The sequence below is a fragment of the Papio anubis genome, chromosome 2 (assembly GCF_008728515.1).
Source record: "Papio anubis isolate 15944 chromosome 2, Panubis1.0, whole genome shotgun sequence".
Lineage (NCBI taxonomy): Eukaryota > Metazoa > Chordata > Mammalia > Primates > Cercopithecidae > Papio > Papio anubis.
The window spans coordinates 178,761,285-178,787,469 of NC_044977.1; the positions used below are offsets into that span (position 1 = coordinate 178,761,285).

The 26,185-nt window shown below is 39.7% G+C and overlaps 1 protein-coding gene across 8 annotated transcripts in view; it reads left to right on the forward strand.

The window, feature by feature from the left end:
* Positions 1 to 26,185, forward strand: part of CNOT10 (CCR4-NOT transcription complex subunit 10) — a 98,003-nt gene that overhangs the window by 20,540 nt on the left and 51,278 nt on the right. For 5 of the 8 annotated variants that reach the window (XM_003895222.2, XM_021934937.2, XM_021934935.2 and 2 more), the window contains exons 2-10: positions 2,731 to 2,825; positions 3,693 to 3,854; positions 7,854 to 8,004; positions 11,654 to 11,796; positions 13,149 to 13,235; positions 14,084 to 14,167; positions 16,954 to 17,071; positions 21,610 to 21,759; positions 23,782 to 23,984. In XM_003895222.2, coding sequence (XP_003895271.1) covers positions 2,731 to 2,825; positions 3,693 to 3,854; positions 7,854 to 8,004; positions 11,654 to 11,796; positions 13,149 to 13,235; positions 14,084 to 14,167; positions 16,954 to 17,071; positions 21,610 to 21,759; positions 23,782 to 23,984 — 1,193 coding nt within the window. The remainder of the gene's footprint in view (positions 1 to 2,730; positions 2,826 to 3,692; positions 3,855 to 7,853; positions 8,005 to 11,653; positions 11,797 to 13,148; positions 13,236 to 14,083; positions 14,168 to 16,953; positions 17,072 to 21,609; positions 21,760 to 23,781; positions 23,985 to 26,185) is intronic. The other 3 variants (XM_021934938.2, XM_021934936.2, XM_021934939.2) reach the window with 2 other exon arrangements.

A 26,185-nucleotide genomic window follows, 5' to 3' on the forward strand; every position in this document is an offset into this window, starting at 1 on the left:
CTTTTGCTAGTGAGTAGAACCAAGAAACAGAATATTCTTTGGGAGGTAATAAAATATAAAAGACACCTTTTAAAAACAAATGATAAATTTTTTGCAGAAAAGAAAACTTAACATTAAAAATGACTAGGCCAAGTGCAGTGGCTCACACCTGTAATCCTAGCACTTTGGGAGGCTGAGGCCAGCAGTCACCTGGGAGGTCAGGAGTTTGAGAACAGCCTGGCCAACATGGCAAAACCCCGTCTCTACTAAAAATACAAAAATTAGCCAGATGTGGTGGCAGGCGCCTATAGTCCTAGCTACTCGGGAGACTGAGGCAGAAGAATCATTTGAACCCAGGAGGTGGAGGTTGCAGTGAACCAAGATTGTGCCACTGCAGTCCAACCTGTGCGACAGAGCAAGACTCCATCTAAATAAATAAATAAAAAATAAAAATGGCTAATTTTACATTACCTATGTAGTATTCTTGCCAGAAATGTTACTGCATGTAATATTGAGGAAATAACCAGAAAAATTCAGAATATAGGGCATTCTGATTCTATTTAATTAATTCTAATTGGCTTAGACTCTTTTGAAAAAAATAAAAAACCAAAAAACAATGACCTAATGATATAGTGTAGCTCTATGTCCCCACCCAAATCTCATGTTGAATTGTAAATCCCCAATGTTAGGGGAGGGATCTGGTGGAAGGTGACTGGATCGTGGGGGTGGATTTCTCCCTTGCTGTACTGGTGATAGTGAGTGAGTTCTCACTAGATGTCATTATTTAAAAGTGTGTAGCACCTCCCCCTTTGCTCTCTCTTCTGCCGACCATATGAAGATGTGCTTGCTTCCTCTTTGCCTTCTGCCATGATTGTAAGTTTCCTGAGAACTCTCCATGTGTGCTTTCTGTATAGCCTGCAGAACCATGAGCCAATTGAGTCTCTTTTCTTTATAAATTGTCCAGTCTCTGGTAGTTTTGTTGGTTTGTTTGTTTTTGTTTTTGTTTTGAGACAGAGTCTCGCTCTGTTGCCCAGGCTAGAGTACAGTGGCGCAATCTCAGTTCACTGCAAGCTCTGCCTCCCAGGTTCACGCCATTCTCCTACCTCAGTCTCCCGAGTAGCTGGGACTACAGGCACCCACCACCACTCCCGGCTAATTTTTTGTATTTTTAGTAGAGACGGGGTTTCACCGTGTTAGCCAGGATGGTCTTGATCTCCTGACCTCGTGATCCGCCCACCTCAGCCTCCCAAAGTGCTGGGATTACAGGCGTGAGCCACTGTACCTGGCCATTTTTTTTTTTTTCCCCCTCAAGACAGAGTCTCACTCTGTTGCCCAGGCTGGAGTGAAGTGGCGTGATCTCAGCTCACTGCAACCTCTGCCTCCCAGGTTCAAGCGATTCTTGTGCCTCAGCCTCCCAAGTAGCTGAAATTATAGGCATGAGCCACCATGCCCAGCCAACAAAGACTCTTGAGAGAACTATAAAAAGTATTGAATTATTTGTTAGAGTACTTAACACACTTTTGTTAAGTGAGTTAGTAGTTTTAGGTTTGGTTCAGCTGAGATTTTTACCTTTAATTTGGAATTCTATTTTCAAATTAAAACAAAAAGCAAAAAATCTAATATTTAAAATAGTAGATTATAGAGGTAGGAGGTAGTTTTCCCAGCTAAACAGATTATTAACCTTTACTGCAAATTTATACGGATACGTAACATATTAAAGAAACTTTTTAAATGTGTTAATCTTTTAGATTTCTGAGCCTATGAAAATATTCCTTGCCTGGAAATTAGCTGTAAGCCCTTATCAATGTAGTTTTCTGACTAAGTGTTACTACTTTCCAACTAAATTATAAATCTCTTAAAGGCATCGTAGGTGTGTTTATCTTTTTCTATCTCCAGCACCTGGCATAGTTGCTTGACTGTGTGGTACTGTATGTTGCTGAGTGGCAGATCTAATATTTTTTAAAGATCACAATATTCTCAGCTTGAATGTCCTCATCTACAGAGCTTGTGGTCTTTATTTAAGTGGGCAGGTTTTCATTGTGTTTCAACTTGGCCAAAGGAAGCTTTTCAAGTTTTCAGAGGAGTAGCTTCTTACTAGCTTGTAACATTGGTCAGTCATTGTTGAGAGAGCCCTAACTTTGGCAACTTTATTAGGAAGAACACAAGATGAAAACTAGGGACAAATTCACTATACAGTAGTCCCCCACCTTTTCCTCAGGAGATACAGTCAGGGACCTCCGGTGGATACTTGAAACCACAAATAGTACTGAATCTATATACTGCTTTTTTAATACATACTTAACTATGATAAAGTTCATAAATGAAGCAGAGTAAGAGATAAACAACAACAGTAATAAAATAACAGTTATCTGAGTGTAGTTTCTCTTTCTCAAAATATCTTACTATACCCTACTCGCCTCTCTTCCTATGACCTACTGATCTGATAACCAAGATGGCTACTATGTGTCCAAGGGGAGGTATCTTATACAACATGGAATGCTGGACAAAGGAATGATTGACTTCCTGGATGGGACAGAGTGGGACACTGCAGGATGGCAAGAGATTTCATCATGTTACTCAGAACATTGCAGTTTAAAACTTAAGAACTGCTTATTTCTGGAATTTTCCATTTGATATTTTCATACCATACCTGACCTTGGGTAACTGAAACTGCAGAAAGTGAAACTGGATAAGAAGGGACCACTGTACAACTTCTGTTTCTAAAGAACTGTAAAACTTATATGTTTGCAGATCAGGGAGCAGAGAAACATGAAGGCACAGGTCAGTCCTCTGGGATCACTGATCAAGAAAAGGAGTTATCCACCAATGCTTTCCAAGCTTTCACAGTAAGAAATGGCTTCTCTTAATCTGCTCAAGTTGTAGGGTTCTGTCAAGTAAGAATCTTTTCATAGTGAATTTTTAAATTTACAATTTTTACTCTGTAATAATTCAAGAGTTAATTTAGAGATAAGTAGGTTTATTTAATTTTAAAAATAAATGTTTTAGAGTTTAAATATGGTAAAAGAAATGAGAGTAATTGGAGCCATTCTCAAGTTTTTGTGTTTTTGTAAACATGTTTTCACTCATATACTGTTGTTTTTAAGTCTTTTAAATTTAGATTTGTAAGTATGTGGATCAGTCTTTTCATTTCACTATGCCGTTCAATTATTTATTTATTTATTTATGAAAATATCAGATTCAAAAATTATTTTCTTGAAGGTACTTTAAAATGGAACCCCAAAACTTTATTGGCAGAATTTTAACTTTTCTGACATTAAACAATATGAAAGAAAACCTTATTTGGTTATCAGGTTACGTGCATGTAAGCAGAAGAACTTAACGCTTGGGTATTCGAAATATATTTACTAGAAAATAAAATTTGGAGTGATTATATTACCTTTCTTGACTAGCCTCAGCCATTAATACCCTGCTAGCACTATGTGTATATACCAACATATTTATCATATCAATATATGTGTCATATATGTGTCAATGTCAGGGTTTTGAGTCTTAGGAAGTAAATATCCACAGTTTCTTAACTGACATGAATATTGCTTTATCTAGTGACTTTGATTAGTATATGTAGGGAAACTACATCTTTCTTTTTAAGAACTTTTAAGATAAAGATGAATGAAATGTATTTGGAATGATACACTGTTCTTAAAGCTGGTATGTAATTTTGTGTGTGTGTGTGTGGTTTTTTTTTTTTTTAGTCTGGAAATTATGATGCCTGTCTACAACACCTTGCCTGTCTACAAGATATAAACAAAGATGATTATAAAATAATTTTGAATACAGCAGTAGCTGAGTTTTTTAAAAGTAACCAAACAACAACAGATAATTTGAGACAAACACTTAACCAGCTGAAGAATCAGGTGATACACAAATGAATTTAACTATAAAAAATATTGTTCTGTTCTTTAATTTATCAAATACAAATAGTTAAGGAAAATAAATGTGATTTGTCTGGTATTTCTTGTCTGAAACATTTGTTAGCATTAATTTTATTTCCATAAAATTATTATTCCAGGAGATAAAAGGTATGTTGTGTAATTTTTTTTAATTGGGGTTTTAATTAACTTGAACAGAATAGACTAATATACCAAATTCGAATGAGCTTTGAAATTTTGAGAAAGAACTATATGAAGAAGCTTAGCTATGGAGATATATCTTGTTTATGATTACAAAAATATGATTAATCCTAATGTCAAGTTGTTTTAGCATTTGGATCAGGAGATGATTGATTAAATAGAAGATATTCTGCTTTATATCTGGTTTGGGGCTTGAATTGCGGATTGGTCTGGTTATAACCCAATGTTTATTGAATCCTGGGGCTAGACTTTTGGTATTCAAGAGGGCTGATAACAGTGATGATGCTGATAGGATCAGCTAGCATAAGTTAAGTGTTCACTGTGTGACAGGGCACTGCCAAGAACCTTGGATGCAACTTCTCATTTGTTCTTCTCAGTAGCCCTGTGAAATAACTATATGATTTTTCTTATTTTAAAAATGGGAAGGCCAAGGCACAGATAGCTGTATAAATTATCCAAAGACACAAAGTTTTTGAGTAGTAAGAGCTACATGAACTCAGTTGTGTTTAACTCTAGAGCCTGTAATTTTAGTTACTGTTTCATGCTGTTAGGGAGTCATGAGATCTTCCCTGTAATCATGAGTACCACGATACTGTATCGTATCACCCTGAAGTGTGACACAGGTAGAAGCAAGTGGTTCCTTCAGGCTCTCTATAAACCTTTATAGGCATAAAGTAATTTTAAAACCCCATTAAAATTCAAAAATGAGGCCAGGCACGGTGGCTCAAGCCTGTAATCCCAGCACTTTGGGAGGCAGAGGCGGGTGGATCACGAGGTCAGGAGATCAAGACCATCCTGGCTAACATGGTGAAACTCCATCTCTACTAAAAATACAAAAAATTAGCCGGGCGTGGTGGTGGGCGCCTGTAGTCCCAGCTACACGGGAGGCTGAGGCAGGAGAATGGCGTGAACCTGAAAGGCGCAGCTTGCAGTGAGCCAAGAGCATGCCACTGCACTCCAGCCTGGGTGACAGAGTGAGACTCCATCTCAAAAAAAAAAAAAAATTCAAAAATGAGAATAACAGCTACCATTTATTGAATGCATACTTGGTGCCAAATTCTGTATTAAGTGCTTTTTATGCCTTATCTCATATAATCCTCACATTCAACTCTTGAGGCAGTAGGTGCTTATTGTCTCAGTTTTAAAACCAGGGTTTAGGAAGTCTAATTTAAATTTATACAACTAGGAAGGGGAAGACCAGATTTAAACCAGGCCTTCTGACTCTTGCGCCTGTTCTCCTACCTGTCTCAGTCTTCATAAATTCGTATGTCCTCATGTTTCCTCATTACTCCAGTATTATTACTGATGACTTTATCTGGTATTCCGGAATCAAAGGAAAAATGGTGCTTACTGGTAATCTAGTACATGCACCCTATGACCCCATAGACAGTTTCTTCCAGGACAGATTTGTTTGGTTTTTGAGAACAAGTTCAGCTTTTAAACTTTTTTTGAATAGGAAATTCCTGCAAACTTCCAGTTAGGCCAAAAAAACTTTGTGAAGTTCTTTCACTAGCTTTTATTGTTTATAAGGTTTGTTAGGGCCTTCCAACTCTTGAGTTTCCTAGAAGTGTTTGTACTTGTGGTTACTGGCTTCTTTAAATCATACTTCTGTTCACAGTCACATGTCTTGGGCACAGTGACATCCTTTTTCAACCTATTCCATTTTAATTAACAAACGTCTAATTTCACTTAATGAGTAGTTTTTCTTTTGACTGGAGCAATTACTAGACTATTTAGGTGAGTCATAGAATATGTGGCAAAGTTATTCATGTGATAATTATTCAACCATTGCTGAATCCAAAACGTCATAGTTTATCTAAAAGCTTTTCTGGCTAAACTCTTAACTCATTCTGTCTCCATTACCTAACTACAGAAAGAGTTGCCTTTGGAAATTGAGTTTTCACTGTTTGAAGATACTGTTTTTAATCTCTTTAAGATAGTGACTTGATAAGTGAAGATTATAAAGAGTTCCCAAACTCATTGAGATGCACATGTTGTTGGTCAGCTAAGACCACTTGCTAACATTTGAATCGTGTCAAGCTTAACCACATGGGTGATTGATGTCTGTTGAAGTCCAGTTACAAAATTTACAAATCACTGTGTGTTGTGAACCTTCAGGTTCCTTGCCATTAGTCAAACCAAGGCTGCTAAATCCATGTACTGTGTATCAGAGTTCTAAGGAAGTGTTGGTCTTAGAATTAATTACTTAATATTGAACAATAATTTATTGCAATCTTCATAATGGCAAAGGTTAGTTTTAATACAGGTAGACATCCAATTTCATGTGTTATATGGAATTGTGCAATGGTTGTAAAGCTTGATTAAAATTTAAAAACCTGTTGCTACAGCTTACAGAAGGGGGTATACAGTTTCAGAATGCAAAGTGTCATGCTTTTTGTTTTTTCTTTTGGTGTCAGTTACGGATGTTAGCCTTTAGTGAAGCCCATAAAAGCCTTTTCTAACCATCATGTGTGCAACAATGTATTTTTGTTATTGAGTACTTTAAAAAATCTATTCTTTTTTATGGGAACAAAACCTGAAAATATACTTTCTAGCCCTATGGTCTTGGGTAAGATAATTAAGTTTCCTGTGCTGATTTCCTTATGTATAAAGTGGAAATGAAATTATTTATGTCCTTGGCCAGGTGCAGTGGCTCATGCCTGTAATCCAAGCACTTTGGGAGACCGAGGTGGGCAGATCGCCTGAGGTCAGGAGTTCAAGACCAGCCTGGCCAATATGGTGAAACTCCATCTCTACTAAAAATACAAAATTAGCCAGGTGTCGTGGCGTGTGCCTGTAGTCCCAGCTACTCAGGAGGCTAAGGCAGGAGAATCACTTGAACCCCGGAGGTGGAGGTTGCACTGAGCTGAGTTTGTGCTACTGCACTCCAGCCTGGGTGACTCCATCTCAAAAAAAAAAAAATTATGTATGACCTTGTGGTACGGTGAGGATTAACCTGTAAAAATTTTAACATAACACGTCTGGCACATGGTAAATAGTTAACTATTTTCGTTTTGTTTTGTTTGATACAGAGTTTCACTATATTGCCCAGGCTGGAGTGCAGTGATGTGATCTTGGCTCACTGCAGCTTCTGCCTTTTGGATTCAAGCAAGTCTCCTCCCTCAGCCTCCTGAGTAGCTGGGACTACAGGCGCGTGCCACCACACCCAGCATTTTTTTTTTTTTGTATTTTTAGTTGAGACGGGGTTCACCATGTTGACTAAGCTGGTCTCGAACTTCTGACCTCAAGTGTTCTGCGTGCCCCGGCCTCCCAAAGTGCTGGGATTACAGACATGAGCTGCCATGCCTGGCCAGCTGTTATTAACATTTAAATTTTACCTAAGTTTTTACAAAATGAAATCAAACTATGAATATTACGTGACATATTTATGGGAAAGGTCATTTTGAGTTTGTTGCGTGCCTGGTGTAGCCTCTTGTAGGTCGTGAGACTAGGAGGTGGGCATCCTGCACAGAAGCCCTGTTACCAATTGAAACAGGGAAGATAGCTTCACAGTGACAAGGAAGATAATTGTCTAGCCATGTGCTGGGTACTTAATAAAGTCTCATCAAAACGTTTAAAAATTTTATTATGTGTGGCATAGAAGAATGAAAATAATTTTTAGTATGTGAGAGTAATTAAAATCTAAAGATAGTGTTGAAAGTATGGAAAAATTCAGAATAAGAATGTTGGCCTGTGTTCCTTTTTATTCATGTGAATTATTTCACTTTTGCTTTTTATTTCCTTAATGTTGTTAAAATATAATCTCTGTTGATTGCTTTATAGGTCCACTCAGCTGTTGAAGAAATGGATGGATTAGATGATGTTGAAAACAGCATGTTGTACTATAATCAAGCAGTCATTCTTTATCATCTGCGGCAGTATACAGAAGCCATATCAGTTGGTGAAAAACTTTATCAGTTCATAGAGCCTTTTGGTATGTTATCTGTCAAGTCAAAAATTTCCCTATCTTCCCTATACTTGCAAAGTTCTCTGGTACTTTTACCTAGATAACCTAAATCTGAGAAGTCCATGTCAATATTCAAAGAAAAAAAGAAAAACCATATCAGCTTTGCTTAATGGTTAGAAAAGATAAAAATATAATCCAGGTTTTCTTTGAGTGTCCTTTCCCAAATTTTGAAGATAACTGTTAAAAATGCTGTTGGAAAGTATTGAAAACACTTAGTGATGTTTGTGGGGGTTTTGCTGTTTAAACGCTATTTTATTATACCTGATCCTTTCTTTCTTTAGTACGTTAAGGAAGTAGCATTTTGGAATGTTAGGGGACAGTGAGATATTTCATTTTTGCCTATTGCCTAACTGAAATTTTTGGCGGTAGTTATGGAGTAGGAAGTATAGAACAGTGTTAGTTTTTTTGCTATCTTAATTCGCTTACTAACCTCAAGGAGGAGTAGCAAGAAAAGTAAGGGCAAAGGAAAAAAGAAGAGCAAAGGAGAAAGCTGGACCCAGGAAATGGTTGTTAGAGAGGGCTGTTGGTTTCTAGCCCACAAGCAGTCAAATTCCATTTGTGAGTTAGATTTTTGTCTTTTTTTTTTTTTCATGATTGCTTTCTTTTACATCCAAAACACAAATGAGAATTCCTAATTTATCAGGAACGCCTGATTGCTGATGTGGTTACCACAGGACAAGTGGTGGGGTGTGATAGCACTCTGTGGTGCTTTGGGAGGAGGTAGAGAGTCCCCTTTTGCTGACAGTGGTTGAACAGCTCCAAAGAGCCATTTTGAGGTGCTTCTCTTCTTTCCCTCAATCCTAAGAGCTTGGTAGCTGGACAGACTGGGCAGGAGAGACAGCAGTGGTAAGGGATTATGTAATTAGTGACCAGGTCCTTCTATATAGCTAGAAATCAGAGTTACACTTTTAGGACTGTACACATTTTTCTATAAAGTTACTGTTATTGATGCTTCTTAGAATTTCCGGAATTCAGCCAGGTGCGGTAATCCCAGCACTTCGGGAGGCCAAGGCGGGTGGATCGTCTGAGTTCGAGACCAGCCTGACCAACATGGGGAAACCCCATCTCTACTAAAAATACAAAATTAGCCGGGCGTGGTGGTGCATGCCTGTAATCCCAGCTACTCAGGAAGGCTGAGGCAGGAGGATCACTTGAACCCGGGAGGCGGAGGTTGCAGTGAGCTGAGATCGCACCACTGTACTCCAGCCTGGGCAACAAGAGCAAAGCTTGTTCTCAAAAAAAAAAAAAAGAATTTCCGGAATTCATGAAATCCTGTTAATCTGCACTGTGGCTGAACAGAATATATTAATAGTAATCAACTCGTCAGTATTCACATCCATTTTTCTTTGAAAATATTATGGCTTTTTTTTGTTTTTTTTAACTTTTACTGCTTGGATTTTTTTAAAGACTATTTTTTAGAGAAGGTTTAGATTTACAGCAAAACCAAGAGGAAAGTACAGAGATTTCTCATGTGTCCTCTGCCCCAACACATCCATAGCCTCTCTCATTACCATTATCCCCCAACAGTGTGGTGCATTTGTTATAATTGATAAACCTACATTGATACCTCATAGTCATGCAAAGTTCATAATTTACGTTAGGGTTCACTCTTGGTGTTGTATGTTCTATGTGTCTGGACAAATGTATTCATTATAGTATCATACAGAGTATTTTTCACTGCCCTAAGAATTCTGTGTTGTGCCTGTTAATTCCCTTTCTACCTATAACCACTGATCTTTTTACTCTCTCTATAGTTTTGCCTTTTCTACAGTGTCAAACTTAGAATCATAACTACTCAGCTTCTTCCTTTTTTTTTTTTTTTTTTTTTTTGAGATGGGGTCTCTTTCTGTTGCCCAGGCTAGAGTACAATGGTGTGATCTCCACTCACTGCAACTTCCACCTCTCAGGCCCAAGTGATCCTCCCACCCCAGCCTCTTGAGTAGCTGGGATTACAGTGAACGCGCCACCACACCCAGCTAATTTTTGTGTTTTTTTGCAGAGACTGGGTTTCGCCATGTAGCCAAGGCTGGTCTAGAACTCCTGGGCTCAAGCAATCCACCCACCTTGGCCTCCCAGTGTGCTGGGATTACAGGTGTGAACCACCGTGCCTGGCCAGTACTCAGATTCTTCATACAACATATACTAATTGAGGACATGGGCCAATACTGAGGGCCAGACACTGTTCTGGGTCTAGAGATAATGCAGTGAATGAAATACAGAAACTCTTTACCCCCGTTAAGCTTCTATTCTAATGGGAGAGAAAGCAACATAATAAAAAAACAGCCATCCCTTGGTATTCAAGGGAGATTGGTTCTAGGACACCCTTCCTCAGATACCAAAATCTGCTGATACTTAAATCCCTTATATAAAATGCTGTAGTATTTACATATAGTCTGTGTACATCCTCCTGTACATTTTAAATAATCTCTAGATTACTTATAATACCCAATACACTGTAAATGCTATGAAAATGTTTTCATACCGTATTGTTTAGGGAACAATGACGGGAAAAATGTCTGTACATGTTCATTGCAGATGCAACAACTCTTTTTTTTTCTTTTAATATTTTCAATCAGAGGTTGGTTGAATCTGTGGGTGCAGAACCCACAGATACAGGGGGCTGGATGTATATTGAATGTTGTGAAGTAAAGCTAAAATTGAATGAGAATATAGAGATTGAGTGGGGATCTTTTAAGTAAGGTAATCAAGCAAGGCCTGGGATGAGATGATATTTGAAATGAGACCTGAATAAAGAAAGGACGTTAGCCTTGCTGCTGTTTAGAGAGAAAGCATTCCCACTGGAGGTAATGGGATATGGAGAAGACCTGAAGTGAGAGGCTGTGTTTGGTGAGAGCAATAGCAGCAAGGTCATCGTGACTGGAGCTAGGTGGGGAGGATAATAGGAAATAAAATCAGAAGTAGCCACAGGCTCAAAAAGTTTTGGATTTTGAGGCTGGACACAGTGGCTCACACCTGTAATCCCAGTACTTTGTGAGGCCAAGGTGGGTGGATCACTTGAGCTCAGGAGCTTGAGACCAGCCTGGGCAACATAGTGAAACCCTGTCTCTATGAAAAAATTAGCCAGGCATGCTGGCACATGTTTGTGGTCCCAGCTGCTCAGGAGGCTAAGGTGAAAGGATCTCTTGAGCCTTGTAGGCAGAGATTGCAGTAAGCCAAGATTGCAACACTGCACTCCAGCCTGGGTGACAAAGTGAGACACCATCTCAAAAACAAAAAAAAAAGTTTTGAATTTTGGAGGATTACAAATTTCAGATTTCAACATTTCAGGTTAAGAATGCTTAACCTCTATTGGAATTCAGGTTTCTTTCCGCCTAAAGTAATTTCCTCATTACATGTGCTAGTGTTTAGTAGATATTTTCCCAAGGAAGATTTAATCACTGGAATTTCTGAAATGAGAGGCCTTGCAATGCCTAATAAAATGACATTGTTGACATTGCAAGTTGCTCTCATTCATAGCTCTAGGTGATATGCATTCATTTGAGTAAAGATCTATGCTTTGCTATTTAAAGCTTTGTATCCTTGTTTGGAGGGTGGTCTGAGATGTGTGCTTTACTTTAGATTGTGACTATTCTTTTCCTGTGCTTTTTTCTCCCAGAAGAAAAATTTGCCCAAGCAGTGTGTTTTTTGCTTGTAGACCTGTATATATTGACCTACCAAGCTGAGAAAGCTTTGCATCTTCTTGCTGTCCTAGAAAAAATGATTTCACAGGGTAACAATAACAAAAATGGAAAGAATGAGGTGAGTGTTTAAAGGTAATCAGACTAAAATCTAAAATATGATTAATTCTCTCTGTTGGTTTACTGGATTGAAAAGGAGAAAACAAAATATTAATATTTGTGATTATGAACTGTTAACAGCTTTAAGATACAATTTGCATATTATAAGCTTTACCATTTTAAAGTGTAGAGTTTAGTAGTTTTGAGTGTACTCGCATTTGTACAACCATTACTACTATCTAATTTCAAAATATTTTTATCACCCCAAAAAGAAACCCTGTACCATTTGCAGTCACTCCCTATTTCCCCCTTTCCTGAGCCCTAAGCAGCCATTAATCTACTTACTGTCTCTGGATTTACCGTCTGGACATTATATACGAATGGAATCATAATATGCAGCCATTTGTGACTGGTTTTTTTTACTTAGTATAATGCTTTCAAGCTTCATCCATATTGTAGCATATACTTTTTTTTTTCCATGTATTTCATGCCTTTTGTGGCTGAATAATATTCCATTCATTATATGAATATGCCACATTTTAAAATTTTCTTTATAAGTTGGTGGACATTTGGGTTCTTTTCTACTTTTTGGTTATTATATATAGTGCTTCTATGAACATTCATGTAAAAATTTTGTAGGGATATATGTTTTCAATTATCTTGGATATAATATTTAGGAGTAGAATCACTGGGTTATATGGTATCTTAACTCTATATTTAACCCTATGCAAGACTGTTACAAAGTGATTGCACTTTGAATCAGTTGAGCCCAGGAGTTTGACATGAGCATGGGCAACATAGGGAGACCCCTGTCTCTATGAAAAATTAAACTTAGTAAATAAATAAAACCAGCTCATCATTACGTTACGTTCATTACGTTCTACTGTGAGCTTCTCACGAGTAGGGCTTCCTGTCACCCACTCTAGACTACTGAACCTCAGTCTCTAGGAGTGGGACCTGGGATTCTGCATTTTTTAAAGACAGGGTCTTACTCTGCCACCTCAGGCTGGAGTATAGTAGCACAGTCACGGCTCACTGCAGCCTTAATCTCCTGGGCTCAGGCAGTCTTCCCACCTCAGCTTCCTGAGTAGCTGGGACTGCAGGTACATGCCACCGTGCCCAGCTAATTTTTGTATTTGTAGAGATGGGATTTTGCCATGTTACTCAAGCTGGTCTCGATCTCCTGGGCTCAAGTGATCCGCCCACCTCAGCCTTCCAAAGTGCTGAGATTACAGGCGTGAACCACCATGCCCCACAAATTCTACATTTTGAAAATGCTCTCTAGGTAATTTAGGTTACCTCACTTGGAAATCACTGATTTAAATTGTGGTCAAAATATTTAATTTTGATAAACTTTGTCTCATCACCCTGCAGACTGGTAATAACAACAACAAAGATGGATCTAATCATAAAGCTGAAAGTGGAGCTCTAATAGAAGCTGCAAAATCAAAGATACATCAGGTAGTGTAAATTTTAAAGGGGGGCAATATATCACATACATTTAATTGTAGTTAGGACAAATGAAGCAATGAGATAGATCATTGGAAGCAGTCAGTAATTCAAGGTGCATATATTTGTTTGTCTTTTGAAGTATTGTAGTTTAGAAGCACATTTATCGTAAATATATTTTGCTTAAGAGGATAATATAATTTATTTAAATTGCTCTATAAATAAAGTTTGAGAGAAATGGCATGGGAATGTACTGCATGATAAAATCAACTGGAATTTTAAAAAGTCATCATTAGCCATGTGCAGAAGAGGATTGATAGGATTTTTGCCTGGAACTTGAGTATTTAAGTTTTTTGTTTGTTTTTTGAGACGGAGTCTCGCTGTGTCACCCAAGCTGCAGTGCAGTGGCGCAATCTCGGGTCACTGCAACCTCCGCCTCCCAGGTTCAAGTGATTCTCCTGCCTCAGCCTTCCTGAGTAGCTGGGATTACAGTCGTGCGTCACCACACCTAGATAATTTTTTGTATTTTTAGTAGAGACAGGGTTTCACCATGTTGGCCAGGCTGGTCTCAAACTCCTGACCTCAGGTGATCCACCTGCCTCAGCCTCCCGAAGTACTGGGATTACAGGCGTGAGCCACCACACCTGGCCAAGTTTTTATTCTACCATGATTTTAGTATTTTGAAGTATATTCAAAGAGTACAGTGAAAATAGCATATTTTCTAAAATTGCAAACTTGTTTTAGCAAGTAATTAGTATAACTATGTTGTAAATACATTGGGTTTAATTTTCCTAACTAGAAAGTAAAACTTTATGTAAATCTACCATAGTCTTAACGTAGTAACATTTTCACTTTGACAGTACAAAGTACGAGCTTATATCCAAATGAAGTCTCTGAAAGCATGTAAAAGGGAAATCAAGTCAGTCATGAATACAGCTGGAAATGTAAGTTTCTTCTGTACTTTTGTTTTTCAATTTGTGTCTTTCTTATTTAGACTATGGGTATTTGTCAGTTTTACATAATTTATCTTAGTCTATTATATATACTGCCAGATATGAACCTTGCTATTTTAAAGTTGGGAAGTAGTAATAATACTGTGTCTGTAGTTTAATTTTTTTTTAGTTAAAATTACAACAAGCACTTTTCTATTTTATGTAACCTTCAAAACCACCATTTTAAATAACTGCCTATTGTTCTGTGACTGGTTTATCACAATTCACTTAAACATTTTGCTAATATTAGACATTTAGGTTATTTTAGAATTTTTTAGTATTATACTCAAAACATTTATGGCCAGGCATGGTGACTCACCTGTAATCCCAGCACTTTGGGAGGCTGAGGTGGGAGGATCACCTGAGGTCAGGAGTTCAAGACCAGCCTGACCAACATGATGAGACCCTGTCTCTACTAAAAATACAACAATTAGCCGGTGTGGTGGTGTGTGCCTGTAGTCCCAGCCACTGAGCCACTGGGGAGGCTGAAGTGGGAGGATCGCTTGAACCCGGGAAGCAGAAGTTGCAGTGAGCTGAGATTGTGCCATTGCAGGCTAACCTGGGTGACAGGGTAAGACCATGTCCAAAAAAAAAAATTTTTTTTATTAAAAATCCAACAGTCAAGTTGTAGCCAAAACCTGCCCCTTCCAAATGACTTTTGGCTTGACAGTACCTTCAATTTAACTAGTACTAAATTATTTGAGATAGAATTACTTCTTCCTTCCACTCCCTCCACCCTAATCTTTCATTGATAATTTTTAAGATGGTGTAGGAAAGAAACAAAATTGTGAACAATCTTGATGCTTCTAGGAAAACTATAAATTTAGAAGTATAAAGCCATGAGAAAATATGGTTAAAAATCTCAGGCAGGATCCAGATTAGTCACTGAGTTAGTTAATATGCTAGTGACTTTTTATAACAATTGTGGCCTAGACCTGAGCCTAAGAGGGAGAAGCCCAGTGAGCCAGCCAGCCAGCCATTATCAAACCTTTTTTTTAAATGATAAAAGACATAATTCCTGCTTTAAAGGAGACCATAGTCATAGAGGAAAGACAAATGGAAATTATTATAATTCAGTGTAATAGTCATCCTAAATCAGTGAAAACTTCAGAAGGAATAGCCACCACTAAGGATAAGTGCTGAAAGCCCTTGTTTCCTTAGTGACCAGAACTTTGGGATGGGCGGGAGGCAGAGCAAAGGATAAACTAGGATTTAGAAGGAAAGCCTGTTGCTAAAGTAAGTGAATACATAGGCCAGGTGTGATGGCTGATGCCTGTAATCCCAGCTCTTCAGAAGGCTGAAGCAGGCAAATCACCTGAGGTCAGGGGTTCGAGACCAGCCTGGCCGACATGGGGAAGCCCCATCTCTACTAAAATAAAAAAATTAGGCCGAGCACGGTGGCTCACGCCTGTAATCCCAGCCCTTTGGGAGGCTGAGGCAGGCAGATCCCAAAGTCAGGAGTTCGAGACCAGCCTGACCAACATGGTGAAACCCCACCTCTACTAAAAATACGAAAATTAGCCGGGTGTGGTGGCATGCGCCTATAGTCCCAGCTACTCAGGAGGCTGAGGCAGGAGAATTAGCCTGGCGTGGTGGCGCATGCCTGTAATCCCAGCTACTCAGGAGGCTGAGGCAGGAGAGTTATTTGAACCCAGGAGGTGGAGGTTGCAGTGAGCTGAGATCGTGTCACTGTACTCCAGCCTGGGCGACAGAGCAAGACTCCGTCTCAGTCAATCAATCAATCAATCAGGATTCCAGATGTCCTCCTGGATGGATGTTTAGTCTCCAGAGCTCTCTGCATGCTTTTGTACTCTAAACAGGTAGTACTATCTAGAGGGTCCTCCACCATGAGGATTCTTAGGAGAAGTGAAAAGTGATCTACTATTCAAAATGTGATCTTTGAAACAGCAAGATTAGTGCTTGCCAATAAGGCATTCTGTTGAAAAATTCTTCCATTTGTAGAATGACACTTTTTTTTTCCTATTTGGAAACGTATTTGATTATTTATATCTCTGTAGGTGCTAATGAAAGGTGCATTTGTATCCTAGAAAGTAAGAAAGATCACCAGTCTCTCTAATAACTATTAAAATGAAGGACATAGATTGTGCTGTCAAATTGGTTTTCAGTTAGTCGTATAGTAGATGAACACAATCAGTTGATAATCTACAGACTGTATTTTTTTTTTTTTTTTTTGAGACAGAGTCTCGCTCTGTCACCCAGGCTGGAGTGCAGTGGCCGGATCTCGGCTCACTGCAAGCTCCGCCTCCCAGGTTCACGCCATTCTCCTGCCAGAGCCTCCCGAGTAGCTGGGACTACAGGCGCCCGCCACCATGCCCGGCTAATTTTTTGTATTTTTAGTAGAGACTGGGTTTCACCGTGTTAGCCAGGATAGTCTCGATCTCCTGACCTCATGATCCGCCCGCCTCGGCCTCCCAAAGTGCTGAGATTACAGGCGTGAGCCACCGTGCCTGGCCCAGACTGTATTCTTATACATATACATATATCTATATTTATTTTTTCAGGTGGACCCTTAGTAATTCTTTTTACAAAGTGCTCTCTGACAGGTTCAATTTTTTAGATTGTGAGAGCAATGAAACATTTAGAGACTATATAGTTTTTTGTGACTATGACTTAATTCATTTATGGTTTTGAACACATGTCAGTACAACAGTATAATTAAGATCTTACATTAGGCATCTGAAAACAAATTATCAGTAACTTTTATATTTTCTCTACAGTCTGCACCCTCTCTCTTTCTTAAAAGCAATTTTGAGTACTTAAGAGGTAATTATCGAAAAGCCGTGAAGCTATTAAATAGTTCAAACATTGCTGAGCATCCAGGATTCATGAAAACAGGTAAAAGAAAATTGTGAAATTTTAACTTTTTTTGCCTGACTCTTCTACCCCTTCTTGCTTGTCCAGCTCCCAACACCCAGTCTTTCGAGTGATTTATGCTCATTTTTTAATGAAAATGTTTTAATATTTCTACTGCAAAAATTTCCATCCTGTTTCTACTTTAGAAGAAACCTCATTACTTCTTACTTTTACTTTGCTTTCTTTCCTTTTTTTACTTTTCTGGGTTGGATCGCTTTCCTCCCCTCCCCGCACCTTCTTTTTTTTTTTTTTTTTTTTTTTTGAAATAGTCTTGCTTTGTCGCCCAGGCTGAGTGCAGTGCCACAATCACAGCTCACTACAGCCTCAACCTCCTGAGCTCAAGTGATCCTCCCACCTCAGCCTCCCAGGTAACTGGGACTGTAGGCATGCACCCATCATGCCTGGCTTACTTATTATAGAAACAAAGTCTCATTATGTTGCTCAAGCTGATCTCAAACTCCTGGGCTCAAGTGATCCGCTGACCTCGGTCTCCCAAAGTACTGGGATTACAGGCGTGCACCACTGTGCCTGGCCCAGATAGCTTTTCTTTTTTCTTTAACCTGACTTGCCCGCCGTCCTGCCCTTCCTTCCTTCCTTCCTTCCTTCCTTCCTTCCTTCCTTCCTTCCTTCCTTCCTTCCTTCCTTCCTTCCTTCCTTCCTTCTTTCCCTTCTTTTCTTTTCTTTTCTTTTCCCTCCCTCCCTTCCTTCCTTCTTTCCCTTCTTTTCTTTTCCCTCTCTCCTTCACTTCCTTCCTTCCCTCTTTTCCCTTTCTTCCTTCCTTTCTTTCTTTCTTTTTTTTTTTTTTGACAGAGTCTTGCTTGGTCGCCCAAGCTGGAGTGCAGTGGTGACAACATCTTGGCTCACTGCAACCTCCACCTCCCTCCCGGGTTCAAGCAATTCTCCCACCTCAGCCTCCTGAGTAGCTGGGATTACAGGCACGCACCACATGCTCAGCTAATTTTTGCATTTTTTTGGTAGAGACAGGGTTTTACCATGTTGCCCAGGCTGTATCGAACTCCTGACCTCAAGTGACCCACCCGCCTCAGCATCTCAAAGTGCTGGGATTACAGGCATGAGCCACCGCACCTGGCCCTTTAATTTGTTTTTGTAAGATCCTTGGACTTTTGCTTTATAAAGTAGACTTTTTTTCTTTCTTTCTTTCTTTTTTTTTTTTTTTTTTTTTTTAGTGAATTACTCTCTGTACCAGAAAAGTGAGATCTTTTAAGTGAATAATATAATGTTTTTATTTCTTTCTGCCATAAAGGCAGTCAATAATATAATTTTTTTTCTGTAACTTACCCAATTAATATGACTTATTTAGATCATTAACTATATCAAAAATCTTTCTATAAAGCTAGGAAAATAAGTATTATTACATATTCTTGCTTCTATTTTAAAAGTCTTATAAATCCCTTGATATTAATGGTAACATGAAAGTAAAAATTGTGACTGTCATTTAGGTTTATATCATCAGTATTTGATGGGGCAGGAGAAGGAAAATCACTTATTCAAGAAATGAGGATAAACTGTTGAAAATGTATGTTTTGCCTCAAGTTTAAAATGCAGACAATTAATATGTTTTTTGGTTTGTTTTGTCTTGTTTTGTTTTGGATTCTATTCAGATACACACACAGAATACACATGCAAACATACTCAGATCTTCCCCTATTTACCCTTTCAGTTCACAGGAGTGATGGAAGATGGAGAAAGGCACTTTGTTCCTTATAATTCTCTTGTGGGTATTATTTCTCTTCTAAATTCCCATTTCTAATTCTGCTCGATTTTAGTGTTTTGTTTTCATTGTCATAGTTTCTCCTCAGAGGTCCACTAACACAACATGCAATGATCCCTCAAACTAAAAAGATAATATACTTTGAGAAATTTTTGCTTAGGATTTTCTTGATGTAGATATCAGTATTGACATTGTCAGTCTTTAAATTGGAGGCAGGAGCTGGAAGCGGTGGCTCATGCCTGTAATTCTAATGCTTTGGGAGACCAAGGCAGGAGGACCAGGAGTTCGAGGCTACAGTGAATCATGATCATGCCACTGCACTCCAGCCTGGGCAACAGAACAAGGCCTTGTCTCTGAAAATAATAAATAAAGATGGTCAGGCAGGGTGGCTCACACCTATAATCCCAGCACGTTGGGAGACCGAGGCCAACATATCACTTGAGGTCAGGAGTTCAAGACCAGCCTGGCCAACATGGAGAAACCCCATCTCTACACAAAATACAAAAATTAGCTGGGCATGATGGTGTGCACCTGAAATCCCAGCTACTTAGGATTCCAAAATGCTGGGATTGCAGGCATGAGCCACCAAGCTCAGCCTTGTGTTTCTTTTTTAAATATTGTCGTTGCTTAATTTAAAAACATGTCAGAAGATTACCTTTAGCTTTTAGTGCTAAACCTTAAATATCCTGATTATTAATTTTGTCATTCTAGTCAGGCATTTTATACCATTAAGGGCTGTTGTTTTAGAATGTTTGGGTAGCTGTTTAGAAAAAAAATATTAAAGGCCGGGCGCGGTGGCTCATACCTGTAATTGCAGCAGTTTGGGAGGCTGAGGCGGGCAGATCACGAGGCCAGGAGATCGAGACCATCTTGGCTAACATGGTGAAACCTCGTCTCTACTAAAAATACAAAATATTAGCCAGGTGGGGTGGCGGGTGCCTGTAGTCCCAGCTACTGGGGAGGCTGAGGCAGGAGAATGGCATGAACCCAGGAGGTGGAAGTTGCAGTGAGCTGAAATTGCGCTACTGCACAACAGAGTGAGACACCGTCTCAGGAAAAAAAATTAACGCTTAGATTACTTTCATTACACCAAAATAAAATTCAGAGAGATGAAGGATTAACATTTAAAAATAAATAAAAGCAGTAAGACAAAACTTGGATGAATATTTTAATTTTGTGATGGGGAAGGCTTGAGTAAACATTTTCCAAAATCTAAATCTAAGTACCATAGAGTTTAGAAAACATTGCTAAATTTGACCACATTGAAATGTTAAACATTTTATGATTAAAAATGTAAACACACACATACTGAACCAAGTCACAAAACAGATGACAAACAGAGGTGGGCAGGAATATTTGAAACAGATGTGACAGAAGGTTTCTATAACATACAAAACAACTAATAACCAACAGAAAAAACATCTGTAACCAAATAAAGAAATAGATCGGGCAGGAATGGTGCTCACTCTTGTAATTTCAGCACTTTGGGAGGTCGAGACAGGAGGATCACTTGATTCCAGGAGTTTGTGACCAGCCTGGGCAACAAAGTGAGACCCTATCTCTGCAAAAAAATTAAAAAATTAGCTGGGCATGGTGGCCCACGCCTGTAGTCCCAGGTACTTAGGAGGCCAAGGCATGAGGATTGCTTGAGCCCAGGAGGTCGAGGCTGCAGTGAGCCCTAATTATGCCACCGCACTCTAGCCTGGGCGACAGAAGGGAGACCCTGTCTCAGAGAAAGAAAAAAAATAATAAGGGTGAAAGACAAGAAGAGGCAACACAGGCTGAAAAATACAAATTCCCAAACATGAGAAGATGCTTAGCTGCAATGGTATTTAAAGAAGTGTAAATTAAAATCAGTGGAGACTTACGGTTTAACAAGCATACTCTGTTCTGTTCTTTTTTTTTTTTTTGAGACAGTCTTACTCTGTCACCCAGGTTGGAGTGCAGTGGTGCGATCTCGGCTCACTGCAGCCTCTGCCCCCCAGGCCCAAGCAATTCTCCTGCCTCAGCCTCCTGAGCAACTGGGATTATAGGCGCCCTCCACTATGCCCGGCTAATTTTTGTGTTTTTAGTGGAGGTGGCGTTTCACCTTGTTGGCTGGGCTGATCTCGAACTCCTGACCCGAAGTGATCCACCTTCCTCAGCCTCCCAAAATGCTGGGATTACAGGCGTGAGCCACCGTACCCAGCCTCACTCTGTTCTTTTCTATATATTCTTGCTATTCACTTAATATACTTTGGTTGTTTCCATATATACTTGCTTCCTTGTTTCTAATTTCTACATAATATTTCATTGGTGGATGCAATGCGTATACATTATATTACTGATGAACATATTTTGTCTTTTGCATTTTTGTATCATTTGTCTACAGTTACTAAAAATTAGCTGGGCATGGTGGCTCATGCCTGTAATCCCAGAACTTTGGGAAGCCAAGGTGGAAGGTGTTGCTTGAGCCCAGGAGTTTGAAACCAGGGTAGGCAATATAGTGAGACCCCGTCTATTTTAAAAATTGTTTTTAAAAAGGAAAAAAAAAATCAGTACAAAATTAGACTAACAAAATAAGACTGGTTTTTAAAAATAATTTTTATGAACTTTAACAAAATAGATTTTAAAAGGAATTTTAAAATTTTTCAGATATTTCCTAAATTTCAAATACCTTGTGAACTGTTCTTTAGGAAGTAAGTGGAATGGTAACAGTGTTAACTCATGCAAGACAAGCCCAATTCTTGTCTGAGGGACACCAACATTAAAATTTTTCTGTGGACAAATTTATTTGCATTTTTTTCAGGTGAATGCTTGAGATGCATGTTCTGGAATAACCTTGGTTGCATCCATTTTGCCATGAGCAAGCACAATTTGGGAATATTCTACTTTAAAAAGGCTCTGCAGGAGAATGATAATGTCTGTGCACAGCTCAGTGCAGGTAGCGCTGATCCGGGTAAGCCCAGTACTGGGGTACAGTTTGTATTTACTACATCAGAAAAGCATGATTTAAAAAGCATGAATGTGGTTAAAATACCCACCATATAGGCTTACATATAGTTAACTCTGATCTTACCCAACAAGTTTGGCTCTGGGGATTTTTAATAGATAATGCTACTTTGAATAGCAATAACAAGATGTTAAGAGTAATTTTGAATTTTCCAGAAATTTAAGTTGCATTCCATTTTTCATCGATTTGAAAAAATTCCCTATGGTAGTGTTATGTAACAGAATGTTTGATTAGTCACAACATGACTGTGCCAAACTAGGTTTATTATAGTTTTTTTTTTTTTTTTTTTTTTGAGACAGAGTCTAGCTCTGTCACCCAGCTGGAGTGCAATGGTGCGATTTCAGCTCATTTCAACTTGTGCCTCCTGGGCTCAAGTGACCCTTCCACTTCAGCCTCCTGAGTAGCTGGGACTATAGACACATGCCACTGTACCTGGCTAATTTTTGTGTTTTTTGTAAAGATAAGGTTTCGCTGTGTTGCCCAGGCTGGTTTGGAACTCCTGGGCTTAAGTGATCCTCCCGCCTCAGTCTTCCAAAGTGCTGGAATTACAAGCATGAGCCACTGTGTCTGGCTTATTATAGATTCTTTGCAGAGTTTTACATGTGATACTACTGGCAGCATCTGACAGTCTTTAAGCAATTTCCTCACATTGATCCTTTAATATGCATTATCATATGGATCCTTGATCTGAAATGCCTAAAATCAAACAATTATTTAGCTTTTAAAAATAATAACCTATTTAGGTCGGGTGTGGTGGCTCACGCCTGTAATCCTAGCACTTTGGGAGGCCAAGGCGGGCGGATCACGAGGTCAGGAGTTCGAAACCATCCTGGCTAACACTGTGAAACCCCGTCTCTACTAAAAAATACAAAAAATTTAGCCAGGCATGGTGGCAGGCACCTGTAGTCCCAGATACTCAGGAGGCTGAGGCAGGAGAATGGCGTGAACCTGGGAGGCGGAGCTTGCAGTCATCCGAGATGGCACCATTGCACTCCAGCCTGGGCGACAGAGCGAGACTCTGTCTCAAAAATAATAATAATAATAACCTATTTAATTGATGCCAAATGTATTATAAATCAAGGTTGACTGAAACATTGAATAGATGATAACACATGGCAATAAAGTGGTTAACCAAGATGAAATTTTTATTTTATTTTATTTTATTTTTTTGAGATGAAGTCTCACTCTGTTTCCCAAGCTGGAGTGCAGTGGCGTGATCTTGGCTCACTGCATCCTCCACCTCCCAGGTTCAAGCAGTTTTCCTGCCTCAGCCTCCCAAGTAGCTGGGACTACAGGCACGCGCCACCATGCCTGGCTAATTTTTGTATTTTTAGTAGAGAAGGGGTTTCACTGTGTTGGCCAGGCTGGTTTTGAACTCCTGACCTCAGGTGATCCACCCGCCTTGGCCTCCCAAAGTGCTGGGATTACAGGCGTGAGCCACTGAGCCCAGCCAAAAATTTTAAAAAGTGGAAACTTCATACAGACTCTAAAAATATTGGCTAGGCAAGATGGCTCATGCCTGTAATCCCAACATTTAGGGGAGGCCAAGGTGGATCACTTCAGTCCAGGAGTTCAAGACCAGCCTGGGCAACGTAGTGAGACCCCCATCTCTACAAAAATAAAAGTAAAAAATAGAATAAAGTAAAAATGTAGAAAAGTAGGATAAGGTTCAAAGGAGTGAGAGTGGGTCCCATCTCTTATCTTTGCCTTCCTGGAGCTTTGTTGCCTGAGGAGCTGGCAAATGAGAAGAGACATCTCTGGCTCTGCCAGTATAGACAACTGAGATGACTCTGGAGAATATTTGTGGGGTTGAGGATGGAGACCACCATTGTTGAGAGCCATTATAACTCAGATCAGGATTATTGGTGTTAAACATGGTAGTGTCTAAGTACTTAATGGAGTAAATGTTTTCAAGGTTACTATTACTTTAAATCTAATGATGTATTCTTATCTAATTTTTATCACTAGGCAAAAAATTTTCAGGAAGACCCATGTGTACGTTACTAACCAATAAGAGATATGAGTTGCTGTATAACTGTGGAATTCAGCTTCTTCACATTGGAAGGCCTCTTGCTGCCTTCGAATGTCTGATTGAAGCTGTTCAGGTTTATCATGCAAATCCTCGCCTCTGGCTACGGCTGGCTGAATGCTGCATTGCTGCCAATAAGGGGGTGAGTGCTACTTGGGTATCTTTTTGAACCCTATCTTCCCCCCACTTACTACATGGAATGTTAAAGCAAAAAAAAAAAACCTTGGAAACATACATAAGACATCATTCTCTTTTTTTTTTTTTTTAATTTTTTTTTTTTGAGACGGAGTTTCTCTCTTGTGCCCAGGCTGGAGTGCAATGGCACAATCTCAGCTCACTGCAACCTCCACCTCCAGGATTCAAGCGAGTCTCCTGCCTCAGCCTCCCGAGTAGCTGGGACTACATACACATGCCACCATGCCCAGCTAATTTTGTATTTTTAGTAGAGACAGGGTTTCAACATGTTGCCCAGGCTGGTTTTGAACTTCTGACCTTAGGCGATCCACCCACCTCAGCCTCCCAAAGTGCTGGGATTACAAAGTGCTGGGATTACAGGCGTGAAGGTTAAAAAGAGAATGATGATGGTCATTCTTCTCTTTTGATTTCAGTGAAATGTATATGTAGTCTTCCTTAACCACTGGTGAAAAAAAATTTAGTTTCAAAAAGTCATTTGTTGGCCGGGCGCAATGGCTCATGCCTGTAATCCAAGCACTTTGAGAGGCCGAGGTGGGTGGATCTCTTGAGCTCAGGAGTTCAAGACCAGAATAGACAGCACAGTGAGACACCTACATCTCTACAAAAAATTATTAGGTGTGGCACCGAGTGCCTGTAGTCCCAGCTATTCAAGAGGCCGAGGTGGGAAGATCGTTTGAGCCTGGGAGGTGGAGGTTGGAGTGAGACCAGATAGAGCCTCTGTACTCCACCTTAGGCAATAGAGCGAGACCCTGTCTCAAAAAAAATAAAAATGTATAAAGTCATTTGTTAACATTCTCATTCCTTTGCAAGTAATATGTGGCAACATTTTCAAAGAGCTAGCTTGCGGATAAAGTCATGTATGTTGGAACAGTGGTCTACATTGCCCAGGGCCTAGGAGCTATGCCATCCATACATGTAAGTGGCATAGTGTTTACTGGGCTGTGGCCTGCCTCCGTAATCCCAGCACTGGGAGGCCGGTGACGGGCTGGATCACGAGGTCAGGAGGATCGAGGACCATCCTGGCTAACCCGTGAAACCTGGCCCCTACTTAAAAAAATACAAAAAAATTAGGCCTGGGTGAGGTGGCGGGCACTCTCTGTAGTCCTGTAGAAATGCCACTCGGGAGGGGCTGAGGCAGGAGGAATGGGCGAACTCGGGAGGCATGGAGCTTGCAGGAGTTTCGAGATCCGCCACTGCACTCCAGCCTGGGCGACAGAGCCAGACTCACACCCTGGCCTAAAAAAAAAAAAAAAAAAAAAGTAGCTAGCTACAGTGCTGCAGCCTGGATAAATTAGGAAAAGATCTGATAATTCAATGTGGAAAGAACTGCATTTTCTTCAATGCCTGAGGGTTTTACTTTGGTTTCAGTAAATGATACAGAGTTTATGGATTACACGAGGCTGTTTCTCTCTGACACATGATTGCCCATGGTAGCTATGCGAATAGGCCAGTTTACATTGATGTCCATGCTTAGATTATCTCCAAATGGCAGTTGGTGGAAGCTTTTTGAATTTCAATTTGGGAGGGATCAATAGGAGATAGGGGAAAGATGAGTTGTATCAGAATTACCAGATGTGTGTATCTTCCATTTGCTACCCCACCCCCTGCCCTTGCTGTGAAACATTGGGAAGATATGATACCTGGAGGTTTTACCTTGCATGCCTGCCATAGGTGATGTTGAGGCTCTCCTGCTGCACAGCAGTTTCTGAGAAGTACAAGAACTAAGGGGATTAAAGAAGTGTGTTTGCTAGTTTTCATACATGGTACTTAGGTAGTTTATGATTTGAGTATACCAATAGAGGAAGAGATGAGTGATTTGTCTTTCAAAGACTTTAATTATTTAATTATAGTTTGCTTTTTAAAAGACAACTTACTTTTTTTTTTTTTTTTTTTTGAGACAGAGTTTCGCTCTTTTTGCCCAGGCTAGAGTGCAATGGCACGATCTCGGCTCACCGCAACCTCCGCCTCCCAGGTTCAAGCGATTCTCCTGCCTCAGCCTCCCGAGCAGCTGGGATTACAGGCATGTGCCACCACCCCGGCTAATTTTGTATTTTTAGTAGAGACGGGGTTTCTCCATGTTGGTCAGGCTGGTCTTGAACTCCCGACCTCAGGTGATCCACCTGCCTCGGCCTCCCAAAGTGCTGGGAT